This window comes from Lactuca virosa, chromosome 8 (assembly GCF_052849685.1).
Source record: "Lactuca virosa cultivar CGN04683 chromosome 8, Lactuca_virosa_CGN04683_v6, whole genome shotgun sequence".
Lineage (NCBI taxonomy): Eukaryota > Viridiplantae > Streptophyta > Magnoliopsida > Asterales > Asteraceae > Lactuca > Lactuca virosa.
Genome location: NC_136433.1, coordinates 174,512,439 through 174,528,331, shown reverse-complemented (window position 1 = coordinate 174,528,331; position 15,893 = coordinate 174,512,439). Strand labels below are relative to the sequence as shown.

The 15,893-nt window shown below is 38.2% G+C and overlaps 1 protein-coding gene across 6 annotated transcripts; it reads left to right on the top strand.

Moving 5' to 3' along the window:
- The first annotated feature begins 9,427 nt into the window (after positions 1–9,427).
- On the top strand, positions 9,428–12,926 carry LOC145133934 (uncharacterized). 6 transcript variants are annotated; one of them, XM_079068875.1, is made up of 4 exons: positions 9,428–10,790; positions 10,899–11,314; positions 11,395–11,630; positions 12,464–12,628. In XM_079068875.1, the coding sequence occupies exons 1-4, from the start codon at positions 9,747–9,749 to the stop codon at positions 12,586–12,588; spliced, it is 1,821 nt and encodes a 606-aa protein (XP_078925001.1). In that variant the 5' UTR covers positions 9,428–9,746; the 3' UTR covers positions 12,589–12,628. The 6 variants fall into 6 exon arrangements, with proteins under 6 accessions (XP_078925001.1, XP_078925002.1, XP_078925000.1 ...); XM_079068876.1 differs by having other exon boundaries at positions 11,392–11,620; positions 12,478–12,628; XM_079068874.1 differs by having other exon boundaries at positions 11,392–11,630.
- The last annotated feature ends 2,967 nt before the right edge of the window (positions 12,927–15,893 follow it).

The following is a 15,893-nucleotide window of genomic DNA, read 5'->3' as shown; positions in this document are numbered from 1 at the left end:
TCAAAGAGAGATAGAGGAACACCAAAAACGATCTCGGAAAATGCAATATGATATGCATGTAGTTTCTCGATGTCTGCAGTAGTAAGAGGTGATGGACGTTGATCTTCTTGGCCCATGAGAGTTGCAACAGCATCTCTTACCATTTGTCTAACCGGAACACGAGGACCTTCTTTCACAGACCTCCATATTTCTTCACCTTTTTTCCTTTCCAAGTAAAAATCTTTCCATCCTAACTTTCCAGTGATCATACTCTTCAACAAATAGCAATGGGGAACGAGATGGGCAACCCACACTATTTTCTATTTGCATTGAATACATTTGTTGAGTTTGATTAGGAGCAACCATTGAAGTTAAAGTATTGGAGCAGAAGCAGTATATAGAAGAAATTTTATCCTGAACACAGAAATGATTGAGATACTAAGGTAATCTCATATCAACTATAATATGTTCTTATTGATTCAAAGGACAACCACTTAAGCTCTGATACCAATGGTGAGAACAAGATTCAATGCTCGGACAAGGTTTGAAAAGTTAAACATTGAATTAATTTTTAAGATCAATGTCTGTTGCTAATATGTTGGTCCAGTCACGTCTGGTAAACCAGTCGAGACTTGAAGATGGTATTCAACAAAAGTGTTCAACAAAATATATAAGTAAAGTAAAATGAGTATGAACAATGTAAAGACAATTTAAGAACAAGTAGAATGTAAGTAAAAGAGATTTGACTTGCAAGAGAGTTTGAAATTGATGTGAAGAGAATAATTTGATTACTTGCTTTTCTTGGTGTATAATACATGAAACATCATCTCCTTATATAGTAAAGGAAAGACAAGGTACAAACCAAGAACATTCTTTGGACTAGTTAATAATAAGTGTTTGACAAATCTGACACTTAAAAGATTTACTGATTTGGTCCTAGGAATTGTTCAATCAACATAAAGACAAAAAGCATTTAATGTTTGTACAGACTCAATCACATCAACTAACTTCAGAAACCTCTTCATCTCGGATTCATACAATCTTCGGAACTATTCACATCTCGGGCTGGGGATTGACTTCAGATCATGTTAGGCTCGGATTGCTATAGGTTCACTTTTTATGCATTAACAATATAAGATGAGGGAAAAACGATTTTTCAGAAAAATGAAAATGAGAATTTACCTACATTCGAAGGAGTAGGTATTAGAATGCTAGAGTACATGGTGAATAGAGGGGAAGTATATGACGGAGTTGGACACCACAACCTCCACGTTTATTTGGTGGAACATGTCTTCAATGCTCAAGTGAATCCTGTTGTCGACGAGTTTGAGGACGAATCATTTGACGATATAGAAGATGAATTAGACATGTTTGTAGATGATTTGAGTGGGAATTATGATGACGTAATGAGCGAAGATGATTAGATGCCACGTATTATTCTACTATATTTTGATTATGTTTTTTCTTATCTATGTTTTTTAGTATGTATTTTTTTTAATTAGTGAAGTAGTTTCCTTTTATTAATTTTATATAATTATACGTAATGATATATGGTCCATTAGCATGGCCTAGACAGCTCCGGCGCACCAGCCTTGCCTGGCGCTCCCTTGCCAGCCTTACCTGGGACTCTCCTGCCGGCCCGGCCTGGCACTCCCCTACCATCCTTTCCTGGTGCGCGCCAACCATCTTTGCCTGGGGCGTGGCCATCAGCTCCGCCCGACGCCTCCAGGTAGTCTTGTCCAGCTCCTTGCCAGCTGGGCCTGAATTGGGCTGGCCCAAGGCCTGACCTAATTACCCTTGACCAAATTGTCCCCTATAAAGTGAACAGTATCTCCTCCATGGAGGGGGTCTTCTCCGGCGGCTCAGCCGCCGTCCTAGACTCCGGCCGGGTGGCTCATCCGCTACCCTCAGTCGTCAGCCACCATACACTACCCCTAGCACCAAGATGGTTCTCTCCAGCTATGGAGAACCATCTCATCCATCCAGCTGATCTAACTTGATCGTCAGAGTCCGCTCCCGAGGCACAGTCCCTGGGGCGGCTCTTAAGCACCTCTCTGATTATGACTAGCAGATCTCTCCACCCTAGCTTCCATCAATATAAGAGAGGAGAATAAAGAGGTGGTTCAGTTCTATATCGCATCATTTGGCGCCATCTGTAGGACTCAATCAACAACGACATCTTCAGTGCAGATCACCACAAAAAATCGCGGCCGTCGGATCCTCTGCAGTCACCGGCTCATCAAAGCACCGCCACCTGTAACCGCCAATTGCATTCAATGGCCATCCGCCGACGAGTGACACCGGGATTTACCAAACCTTCAACCACCAGCCGACGGTGCTTTCCCTCTTTTGGCACCTCGTGATGGTGAAGAACGATGGGAGACCTTTTTTGTTTCCTTCAAAACTGATAACAACAAAAGTGATGGGCCCCATACGATACTTTAGCCTTCAAATACATTTCACAAACAACAAAAAAAATGCATTGGGCCTAATTCATCAATTAGGCTGTAGCACTAATTTTGGGCCTCTTCCAATTTTTATGGACCATTTCAACAACATCGAATTGGCCCACTCTTGCAAAATAAAAATCATCAACATCCGTATGCTACGATTTCTTTAAAAAAAATTCAGTTTCAGAAGATGTGTTGAGGTCCAGATCACCCGGTCTGTTTTTTTTAAAAGAGAGAATAAGGGAAAGATTCGAGCTCATTATTTATAGTTGGGCTCTAAAATTTCATGGTGCACCCCAACAAATAGATTTTAGGTTTCTCCTAAAGTTAACTTTTTCAATGAGGGGCTACATCAACAATAATAAAATATGTGCTCATTCTACAAAAAAAAATCAACAACTTAATGCTCATTCGCTCCAATTCAGTTAAGTTAGATCGGATTCTAAAGATGTGGTCCCGCCTGCTCAATATTTACAAAAAAATGGGGGAGAAGGGTTGATACAACACTATGCAGAAACGAGTTTTATTCCGAAGGGGCAGAGGTAAAATATATGAAAAGCTGATACTATGCATGATAACGTATTCCCGAGGTGACATTAATATTCCAGATCGAATGAACAACCTCGTGGTCCAATCCTCGGTAGTCTCGTTGCCCAACTCTTAATAATCGTGCTTGCTGTCTGGTCCTTAACGACCCTGCTGATCAGCTCGTGATAGCATCTCCACAGTCCAGCTCTCAATAGCCTCGTTGCATAGCTCTCGAAAAAATCATTAGAAGACAAGGCACCAGTCGTCACTATAGCTAATGATGCAGCAAAGCATCAGGTGCCATCATACTTTATCCCGGGCCGGACGCATAGATTGTCGGCCACTATGGGCAATCCTGCAAGCTTCTGCACCCTTGCCTTGAGTCGCCTGGCTTCTCATCTCGACTACATCATAGCGGCCGGCTCCGCCTGCAAGGTTCAGCATCCTTGCCTTGAGTCACTTTGGCTTCTCATCCCGACTCCATTACAGCGGCAAGCTCCACCTGCAAGGTCCAGTATCCTTGCCTTGAATCGCCTGGCTTCTCAACCCGACTCCATTATAGCGGCAAGATCCGCATGCAACGTCCAGTATCCTTGCTTTGAGTTGCTTGGATTCTCAGCCCGGCTCCATTACAGCGGAAAGCTCGGCCTGCAAGGTCCAATATCCTTGCCTTGAGTCGCCTGGCTTCTCAGCCCGACTCCATTATAGCGGCAAGCTCCGCATGCAAGGTCCAATATCCTTGCCTTGAGTCGCTTGGCTTCTCATCCCGGCTCCATTACAGTGGCAAGCTCCGCCTGCAAGGTCCAGTATCCTTGCCTTGAGTCGCCTGGCTTCTCAGCCTGACTTCATTACAGCGGCAAGCTCCGCCTGCAAGGTCCAGTATCCTTGCCTTGAGTCGCCTGGCTTCTCGGTCCGACTTCATTATAGCGGCAAGCTCCGGATTCAAGGTCCAGTATCCTTGTGTTGAGTCGGTTGGCTTCTCAGCCCGACTCCATTACGGCGGCAAGACCAGCTCGTAAAGGTTTAGTGCTTTTGCCTTGAGTCGTCTGGCTTCTCAGCCTGACTCTATTATAGCGGCAAGCTCCGCATGCAAGGTCCAGTACCCTTGCCTTAAGTCGCTTGGCTTCTCAGCCCGGCTCCATTACGGCGGCAAGCCCAGCTCGTAAAGGTTCGGTGTTTTTGCCTTGAGTCGTCTGGCTTCTCAGCCCGACTCCATTATAGCGGCAAGCTCCGCATGCAAGGTTCAGCACCCTTGCCTTGAGTCATCTAGCTTCTCAGGCCGAATCCATTATAGCGGCAAGCTTCACATGCAAGGTTCAACACCCTTGCCTTGAGTCGTCTGGCTTCTCAGCCCGACTCCATTATATCGGCAAGCTCCACATGCAAGGTTCAACACCCTTGCCTCGATTAGTCTGGCTTCTCAGCCCGACTCCATTATAGCGACAAGCTCCGCATGCAAGGTTCAACACTCTTTCCTTGAGTCGTCTGGCTTCTCAGCTCGACTCCATTATAGCGGCAAGCTCCACATGTAAGGTTCAGCACCCTTGCCTCGATTCGTCTGGCTTCTCAGCCTGACTCCATTATAGCGGCAAGCTCCTCCTGCAAGGTTCAGCATCCTTGCCTTTAGTCGTTTGGCTTCTCAGCCCGACTTTAGCGGCATGCTCCGCCAACAAGGCTCAAAGGCTCGCAATCTTTTCCTACATGATTCCACGCGATGCTCCCCCTCGAGATGTATCTACGATCGCTAGCTGCTAAACCCGATCCACACACGATGCTCTCCCACGTAACGCCTCCATGATCACTGACTGCTAGGACCAGGCTATTATCCTAAGCCGCACAACATAAGTCACACATCGTCGCGTAATGTAAGTCATGCATCATACCATGCCTAGCATCGTGCTTTTGGTGTTTCTTCTCCCAGAATCATCATGGTTCTCTTGTGCTCGGATGATTAATAATGTATTTTCCACATTACATCCTGCTATAGCGAGGTTAGCTCCAGCAAGAAGGTTATCACGACAACAACCTTACTACCAACAACCCCACAACATCTTTGTTGCCTGGATCTCGGCAGCGGTCTTGCTGCGCAACCCATACTCGCAGCCTCGTCGCGTATCCCTCAACACCTCCGCTGTCTGGCTCTCGGCAGCGGTCTTGTTGCGCAACCCCTACCCGCAGCCTCGCCGCGTATCCCTCAACACCTCTGCTGTCTGGCTCTCAGCAGCGTTCTTGTTGCGCAACCCCTACCTACAACCTCACCGTGTATCCCTCAGCACCTCTGATGCTTGGTCCCCGGCAACGGTCTTGTTGTGCAACCCCCATCTATAGCCTCGTCGCTTATCCTCAACATCTCTATGGCCTGGCTTTTTTGGTAATAGCCTCGCTACGCAACCCCTATTAGCAACCTAATCGCCCAGTTCCCGGAACCTCTGCCACCTATATTACGGTCAACAACCTTACGACTTATCAGTTTTACAACATCCATCCCAGACAAGAATCTTGCTACTTTTTATTATACCAACAACTTTGTCGGTGTATTGTTATACCAACCCTGCCTTATTCACCATAGTCTGATTCGGCTACCTACATCAGACTAGGGGGGATTTAGCTAGGTGTAGCCCAAGCCAGAAACACCTTCAGGACAGTTATTAATGTTCATGCAAAGCAGACAATGTAGATGGTTATCGATGACATTCCATCAACGCATGACTACAACAACAATCGTGTCGAATAACAGTCTCAGAGACTGTATGGCGAGCTTACGCCTCTTAGCTACCTTGGCCCGATGCCTTATCGACATCATTGTCGCTTAGCAGCCCCGCTCCGCATAACATTATCAGTAGCCTTGCTCAGCATAATGGTAGCAACAGCTACGCCGCATCATCGACTGGATCATACTCCTAACAAGGAAATATCATTAAGCCAACCCATGCTTGGCTCATTGCGCAACACCACGACTCCCGTGGGTAAGGTTCGGTCATTCTTTTTATTCTTTGATGCATTGGTTGTTTGTCTAGTCCGATCCGATTGCCAGTAATCCAATCACATCAGACTAGAGGGACTTGATGACACATGGTTTATATGACTGAGTCCAGACCAATGTCATTGGCCGCGTACCAATAACATCGGACTGGGGGAACTTGATGATATATGGTCCATTAGTATGGCCTAGACAGCTCTGGTGCGCCGGCCTTGCCTGGCGCTCCCTTGCCAGCCTTGTTGAGGACTCCCTTGCCTGACGCTCCCTTGCAAGCCTTGCTGGGGACTTCCTTGCCAGCCTTGTCTGACACTCCCTTGCCAGCCTTGCCTGGGACTCTCCTGCCGGCCCGTCCTGACGCTCCCTTTCATGGTGCTCCCCTGCCAGCCTTTCCTGGTGCGCGCCCGCCAGCCTTGGGGTGCGCCCATCAGCCCCGCCCGGCGCCTTCGGGCGGTCTTGTCCAGCTCCTTTCTAGCTGTGCCTGAATTGGGTTGGCCCAAGGCCTGACCTAATTACCCTTGACCTAATTGTTCCCTATAAAGTGAACAGTATCTCCTCCATGGAGGGGGATCTTCTTCGGGTGGCTCAGCCGCTACCCTCCGCCGTCAGCCACCATACACTACCCCTAGCACCAAGATAGTTCTCTCCAGCTATGGAGAACCATCTCATCCATCCAGCTGATCTAACTTGATCGTTGGAGTCCGCTCCCGGGGCACAGTCCCTGGGGCGGCTCTAACGCATCTCTCTGATTGTGACTAGCAGATCTCTCCGCCCTAGCTTCCATCAAGAGAAGAGAGGAGAATAAAGAGGTGGTCCACTTCTATGTCGCATCAATACGTTATTTAATTAAAACAAATCAAAAGTATGGTGGGTGTGGTATCATTTCCTATTTGTTTGTGGGGTGAAGGAGGGTGGGGAAAATGACGTGGCGCCAACGAGGCAAACCAAAAGTGTGGTGCATTATGGTACCACATCCATCCGTCTTGTACTATCATATTCAATTTTGCACATTAAAATAATAAGAAATAACATGTAATGTTTCACTTTTTTATTTATTTACAAATTAATTTGAAAATACTACATAAATATATATAACTTCAACCAATTCTTAAAGAGTCCAGATTTATTACTAAGAATTGGTTAGACTCTGTGTATCGAATCGTGTTAATTAAAGAAATAGTTCATCTTCATCATCATAAGCATCATGATCTATAAATTAGCTAATCTTCCATTACAATCGTTGGAAAATCAGACATAAAGTTCATTAAATAAGTTTCAAACAAATATTCAATTTTATAATCTAGGAAATAAAAATTCTACAACAAAAATATATTAGACTTCATGTCCTGACAATAATTTTTTTAGTTTTCTTGTTATTGCTTTGTTGATCCAATGAAGAAGACAAATTGGAAAAATCATGTGATAACAGATAAAATATATGTTTCACCAATTTGTACGATAACCGCAAATATGTTGTGATGGGTCAATTTTATAAGTGGAAATACCAACTCCCACTAATTAAGGATGTCTTTCTAGGGTATTAGAAGACATCCCTAGACACAATGTGGAACTCAAAGATGTAGTCAGAGAGTGTATAAGAAATTAGTCAGAGTGTAAAAGAAATCATAGAAACCAAAAGAATCATTAGTAATAGAAGCAATACAATTTTATGATACTTATTATTTCTCTTTATGGAACCAGATTTTCTTCATCTTGACCGAACACTGCTATCATTTCGTCTTTTCCTTCAACCAGTAGAAGCTTAGTATTTGATCTTTTGATTTCGTCAACTAGTTTCTTTAGAGATTTCTTATTTTCAAAAAGTTCTTCTAATCCTTGCTTACACTCAACAAAATTATAATAAAGTTTACATAATTCATATTTATTTTTTAAGAACTATAGCAAGTGATTTGTATTTTTGTGTGTCAACATTTTTATCTTCTTAAGCATGATAAAGTTCTTTATAAAGCTTTTTAACAAAATCAACTATTTCAAGAGCATTCCATGATCAAGATAATCATTGAAAGACTTTTTCTCTATGACAACTTCCCACAAGTTTACAATAAAACATTTACATACTTTTCCAAGAGTGCAACCCAAATATGAAACTTTTTGCGGGTTATGAAATGGATACATGTGAGCTTTAAAGTATATAAACGGTGAAGTACTCCAAGATCTTTATACTAAAATATTTTAAAATAAATTTCCAAGAACTTGAAATTTTTATTGATCTTTCTGATTATAATTGCAAGTACGCCTAGGTGGAAAGATACTTAATGATGATTAAAATCTCTTATAAAATCTCTCTAATTATTCTATAAAGTAAGTTAGCAACCCGTAAGTGAGGATTCATGCAGGAGGATGAGAGATGTCCTTGGGACATTATGTTTCAAACAACAATATGCATCCCTCTATTTGCATGTACATGTAAAGCTATCATCAATGTTGACAGATGTTTATGAGTATCACCATGGATGTATGTGTGATAGCTTTACATGATGTAACAACTTTAATTAGTTATGGTTTTAACAAAATCAATGCATGCCTAAACCAATACAAAGTTCGCATAAGACTTTACAATATATATATATATATATATATATATATATATATATATATATATATATATATATATATATATATATATATATATATACACACACGAAACCAACAAACCAACCATCATTTGTTAACAAAATTATTAAAACTTTGATACAAAATCAAATTGTGATACTATTCTCATACCGTTTCCGAAATTGCACAAAATTTACAATGTTATGTAACCTTTTGTACACCATTTTTTCACTATAATAAAAAAACAATACCCATTTTAAACATCTGACATATCTCTACTATAACAATAAATACAACACAATTTAGTACTAAGAATAAAAGAGATATTGTCCTGAAAAAATTCTAGCGATGAATGACTTCGTATGAATCCATAAAATCTCCCGCTTTTCTTTCTCTTTCAAATATCATTATAAACCGTAAATTACGACTTCAATTTGTAAAAGAAAAATCAAATATCCTTCTATTTTTTCTTGCCTACCCATTTAAAGTTATAAGAAGTGTCTAGTTTTATTTTCCCAATAATATTTTAGGACATTTGCCCCAATTTTAAATAGATAGGATCATAGGAATGAAAAGTAGAAAAATATTTAATTTTTTCTTTATAAAAATAAACCAACTTTTGATATTTATACTTAAAAAGCCTTTATGAGAAAAAAAATTTAAAAAAAAAAAAAATACTCTAGTACTCTTGAAGACTGGCTGCCAAAATGTATGTCATGGTTATGTTATTCCCCTTTTACAACTTAGTTTACTTTGAACATTTCTCTTTTAGCTTTTGACTGATTCTCCAAAAGCCTCTCATCATCTCACAATCAAGGTTGTCCAATGTCTACAATTTCATATACATTTCTAGTTAGTCATAAAACAATTATATTATTTTAATTATGATAACGACAAATTCCACCATTATATAGTTGTAGTATTTTAAAAAAGTAAGATTGCAAATGGAAACAAACCCCATCTCCATACTCTCTATTCTTCTCCAAAATTTCAATTCCATCACTTCTTCCCTCCTCCGGCATTCCTAATTCCACCCTCGAATGCTTTCCATCCCATCAACCCCTCTTCCTCCCAATTTCCTCTTCACCACCCTTTCATCTCTCTTAATTGTCTCAAGACGATAGATTTCTAGTAGATTTTGAGTTTGGGTTTTTGATTTTAGGCATTGATAATTGATCTTATGGGGTTGGGGTTTTTTGTTTGAGTGAAGACGTAGACGTAGTTGTGGGTATTGGGTTATGGGTACGTTAATGGCGTCTTGGTGTTTGCTCAATCATCCATCAAAACCCAAAACCACGACTCGGTATGAGAAAATCAACAGTGGTTATCTTCAATCATGCATCGCCTCCACCAATTCAAGCAATACTTGTTCGGATTTTGAATCTGAAAATTTGAAAACCCAGAACAATGTTGATTTGTCGTGGCTTCCTAACTACGATAACGAAAATTCCGCCTCTGATTCTCATCATCACAATCGAGAAATCGATTTTGATTATTCATGGCTTCCTGATCACATCGGTTCAACAGCCGCCGCGAAATCGGAAAATGATTCATGGTTGCCGTCGGCGTCCACCCTAATTGTCAACGGCGGAGATGATGATGATTCATGGCTTCCTAACTACAATGAAGACGTTAAGAAGAACACTTCAACAATACCCTCGAAACCCAATAATTTAATTCGTTCTCGGAAAATGGAGAATGATTCAAATTGTTCAAGGTTTCCCTCCACCCACACTGTGACAAATGGAAATCAAAACGAGGAAACCATCATCACCAACAACAAGCATAAGAAATTGAAGAACGAAGACCATTGGAAGCGAGACCATGAAGCAGTATCTTCTCGTGAAGAACAAATCCAGCACGCGAAGCCATTGAATAAGAAACCAGAATCTTCAAGTTCTCAAGGACAAGTTTCTCCTTCTAAATCGAATTGCTCAGTCGAAACCGATAGTTTAGGTGGGGTTTCGACCCTCTGTAGAAGATTTCAGGACCTGGCTGAATCCAGGAACACTAACAGAAAACCAAAATGTTCCTCCGGTGGCAACAACAATTCCGAGAGGGGTGCGCCACCGAGCACAACCGCCGGAAACAAAAATGAATTCTTTTCTCGGATTTGTAACACTTGGGATCACCAGAAGGTCGCCGGAAAACCCTGTTTCATACGAGGACGCCTAGCTTTCAACGATTTCCTCAATCGAATGGAACAAGATAAACAGCGTGAACTCGAATGTCTAGCTCAGAGAAAACCCGTCTCACAGTTTTCATATCGAGGACGTATCCGAGTAACAATCGATCCTTTTTTGTTTGTTAATTTCACAAACTCATCAAAAAAATTTCTTTTTGGTTATGGTTTATGATTTCTGAACATGGTTTTCTTTTTCTGTTTACAGGCTTTGCTTCGATTTAGATTCATAAGACCTGGCGCCGAACCCAAAACCCATAAACTGAAATCGATAACCAAGGATCATCGCAAAATCATAGAATTGACAACGCCGGTTAAAAATATTATGGATAAACCCCATGAAATTGATACTTCATCTCACTCGATTCAGGGGATAGATCATACTATTCAATTAGAAAACTATCATGATTGTGTTAGTGATTACTCTCAATCACAGAGTGATTGGGATGATGAAGAAGAAGAATACGATTATGATGAATCATCTTGGGATATGGATCCATTTGATGATTGGATTAGCGAAATCGCGCGACCAAAAAGTTATTGGGAATGTATGAGGAGGGCTAGGTACCATGAGATGCGTTACCTTTACTCCTACAAACAAGATCTTCGAGAACTTCTAGAAAGGTAATAAAATTTCTTGTCGTTTTCATTTATGGAAAGTAGAAATACAATATTGAGAGTGTCTATATATGTTTTTGCAGAAGATGCGTTGTGGGTTTTCTTTCTAGTGATCATAAGAACAAGATAGACGAGTTAATGGTGAGTCGGGTACAAAGGAATGAAGGGATAGAGTTGAGGAAAGAAGACATGGAAGAGGAAGAAGATGAAGGTGGTTGGAGCAAAGTCGAGAAAAAATGTTGGCAATACAATGAGTTTATTGATCAAACCAGGGTTCAAGAAGAAAGATCTTATCAAATTTCGTCTTCCATAGTGAGTTATTGTAAGTAGGTTTTGATGTTATTAAGGTGGTGTTTGTTTTTTGTCTGCAAAACTGCGTGGCTTCTTCTGTTTGTGTCGTGTAGACCACGCGCAAACATTAGCCTTCGCAGACTGTTTGTTTTTTTGAAGACTGCATACCAAAAAAATGTCTGCGCGCCCTCTTCTTGGCGCAGATGTGGACCAGAGTCTTTTAACATTTTCAGATATCTTCTAGCCTAAAAAAACATATATATCTTTATTTTTTTAAAGTGTTTTTTAATTAATATTTTTTCCAACTTTATTAATGATAAACAATTTGAAAAAAAAATTACAAAACTTAAAAAAAAAACGTTCGACGATACAAACATGATATTTTTGACAAATTTATAAAAAAATATTTATTACAATAATAGTCGTTGAAGTTGTTTATATAAATATGAAAAAAAAAATCATAATATAAATTCTTATATTTTTTTGCCAAATTTTGTAAAACATTATTTAATACAGTATCGTCAATTTCTCGAGAAAATATTTATAGTACGTTTTTAATGGATTTAATTGAAAAAATCGAAGTTTATTTCCATCCATTTATGTATCAAATTCTTTGATTCTAAATTATAATGTTTAGTTATAACTTTGCAACCAAATTTGTTGGTTTTTATCAAATATATACGTTAATTCATACTATTTTTATTTTTACTTTTTATACGATAATACATAAAAGTTGATCTAGATTTGTTAATTATTTATAACAAAGTCATAAAAATATTAAAAAAATACTTTGAAGTTTAAAAAATCAGTTTCTTTAGATTTCAGTTTATTTTAGTAGCCCGCATATGTTAAAAAAACAAACAGTCTTCTTTTTTCAGACTGCAGACGTTTGGTCCACCTCTTCTACTGCAGATGTTTACAGATGTGGTCCGCAGACTGCAGACATATTGCCTCAGAAAAAACAAACAACACCTAAGTCTTTGTTGTAGAGCGGAGTTTATGTATATAATGTTGTTACTTATGGCGACATTTGTAACAGGAGATGGAGCAACTCGATGGAGTAATAATGGAAAAGGGGAAATCAATAGCGAGTTGTGTGGATATATGCAATTGAAGATGCAATGTTGTTTTATGAATCAATGTTTTGAATACATTTAGACTTTTTTCTTTCTTCATAGAAAGAGATATGGTTAGTTTTAATGTTTTGTAAATGGAAGACATTGCACACTAAAAAGGTTGTAAACAAGAGGTGAAGAAAGAAGATGAAAATTATCTTCTAATTCTTTTGATGAGATAATCATAAAAATAATCACATTTTGATGTGTCATTTAATAATTTGACCACTTTTTTTGTATAATCGTCCGATTTACAACTAACGTAACAAGTTGTCAAATTCCGAGGTGCAAAATACAAAAAAGGTGGTATACGACCTTTCTCGAAACATTTTTCTAGTTTGTTGCAAGTTGGTTCTATTCACGAATCCTTGAATCTCACAATCTCACAACTCGTCATAAAACTAAGTTAAGAAACTTTGCATTGTTTTGGTCCTTTTGGAACTTGAAAAACAGTATCAAAACTTATCTTTGCATGATTTTTCTATCTTGGATTGGTGCATAAACTCGATATAATACTTAAAAGCATGCTAAATTTTGTATCTAACTAACTAGAGTTGTATCTTAGTTTAATATGAGTTTCGAACTTGAAGAACTTGTTTGCAACTTGATGAACTTGTTCTCCATGAACTTATTTCTTAAATTAATGAACAAACATGATATACTACATGAAAACATGCTAAATTTAGTATACATTCAACTAGAGTGTTGCATGTAGGTTTAAAATGAGTCTCGAACTAGAATAAAATGTTTGCAACTCGAAAAAAAAATTCGCAGCTCGACGAACATTTTTTTTTTAAATCTATTCTTTTGGTTATTAGTTTTTGTTCATTTATGGTATTATGAATTTATGACAGAGCATTCGCGAGATCACCTTTTATAACTCAATATTTTTGTATTCATAACTACTTATATCACCACCACCATGTCACACTGAAGTAGGGTGAGCATTTGGATCTCCGTGCCAGGAACTAGACATGGACTGGGACCGGACTTGGACGGGTTTATTAGATTAGTGTCAGTTCTCGGTCCAGCCGGTTCCGGTTACAAAACCGGTTTGGACCGGAATTTTAAAAGATCAAACCTTTCAACGTTTCAACAACTTTTTGTAATTTGCTAAAATTTTAAAACATATATATCTCATTCGTTTAAAGTCGGATTTACATGAGGTATTTTCCAACGTTTAACTTAGAGTTTGTACTTCAGTTTAGACATTAATTTCATTCTTTTTAGTTATATATTCTATGAGTTACAGTCCCCCGAAATCGGGATATCAAAGCTGAAAATTTTTCAGTTATTTATCATTTTCATCTTTTTCTTTTTCATGTTGATAGTTGAAGATTTGTTATGCACCCAAGATTGGGTGACAATGTCTACAAAATAATAGACAAAATTGACGACATCTTGAAGGAAAATTAATTAATAGTTGATTTTGTTGGCAAAATTTATTTTCTGACATTTAACAATGTATTTGATCTAGTTCTTGCTCATCGTGTAAACCAAGTGAGCATTGTGCATTTAACAATGTATTAGTTATAAACATACATGTGAAAATTGTATTTTTAATCTAAAACGAACATTCAAATCCAAAATTGTATTCATTTTACGCCTCATAATAGATAAACTAACTTTAGCATCAAAAACTAACTTTGGTAGGGCTTCAATGACGTGTATCATATGCAACTAAACTTATGACGGTCCAACCTGTACAAGAACCAAAAAACCTAGATTCGAACATGTACCCAGTTAGCGTCCACAATCCACCTACTTCTGCCAAACCAGGTCCAAGAACCGGTTCCGATCCAGTACGACCGGTTCGATCCAAATACTCACCCTAGATTGAAATGACATGCTTAGAGTGCAACCAACCTGATTTACGCATGTTACAAAAGTTTTCCAACATATTACCCAAACATCTACCACTTTGTCCAAAGATCTATAAATGAATATATATTTCTCAAATGATGGCAACTCGCCTCAAAGATTAGTCTTTGAAACTTCCACATGAGTTGTTATCGAAACGAAAAGTAGATACCATTTCCTCTATCTTTGGATTCTTCAATAGTTAGGATCTTAGATTTCGAGTCTTCCATCTTGTAATACATAGTATTTTGGGGCACGTTTAACTTTTTAGTGAAATTTCTTATAAAATAAATTAATTATCTAAAAATTAATAAAATTAAATTATATATTTTAAATTTCAAGTTAGTTAATGTAAAATAATTAAATTAAAATTTGAATTAATTTATTAAGTTAAAGTTGAATTCAATAGTTTTAAGATTTGGAATTAAAGAATGAATATAGACTTTATTTGTTAAGAATTTTAGCATCTAAGGTTAAATAGATATGGAGGGACTTGAAATGTTACATAGAAGGTCAACTTAGGCTAAATAGAAAATTTGAATGTTGAGAGACCAATCTTAAAAATTAAGGAAATTAATGTATAGCTTTAATATAATTTGATTAATTGTAAATTAGACTAAATATATTAAAATAGTAACCATCTAGTGTAATAATGGTAGTTATAAAACTTGTTGATAAGTCAGAGTCATTTAGGGACAACTTTGAATAACTAGGTAACAGTCTTACCAATCTCCAATTAGGTTAAATGATGGTTTATCAAGCTTGAATTGAGTTCTTGAGATTTGATTTGCTGAATTAGTTTACAAGTGAATTTATTCACGTTTAGCATGCTCGATTTTTTTCATATAATCCGACCAATCTTTCACTTTTACAATATATTTGCTATCATTAAATTCAGTCTCTACATTTCATGTATGTTATCCCTGATTTTATGATCATGATGGTTGAAATATTTGGTGTCTTAAATTTTCCTATTTCATTCTTACGTTGAATGTCATATTGTATTATTTGTTTAACCATTTAGGTTCTATTATTGGCAAGTTTTTTATTTGAACAAATGAGAAGAGCTATTTAATAGCTCAATTAGGATGTCCAGGTCATATTTTCTCTGTTATCACCATGTATTATGTATACAAAAGTTTTGCCTATGATTTTTTGTTTACTGGGGAAGAAGAAAAGATAAACATTTTGGTTAACTAAGGAGAAGAAAAAATAAACACAATTTGCCTTGTGCATTGTTTGAATTAGGAATTAATTTTCAACTTTCTAAGTCTTTTCTTGAGGTTGAGACTGTCTTAACATATCAATATCATAAGGCC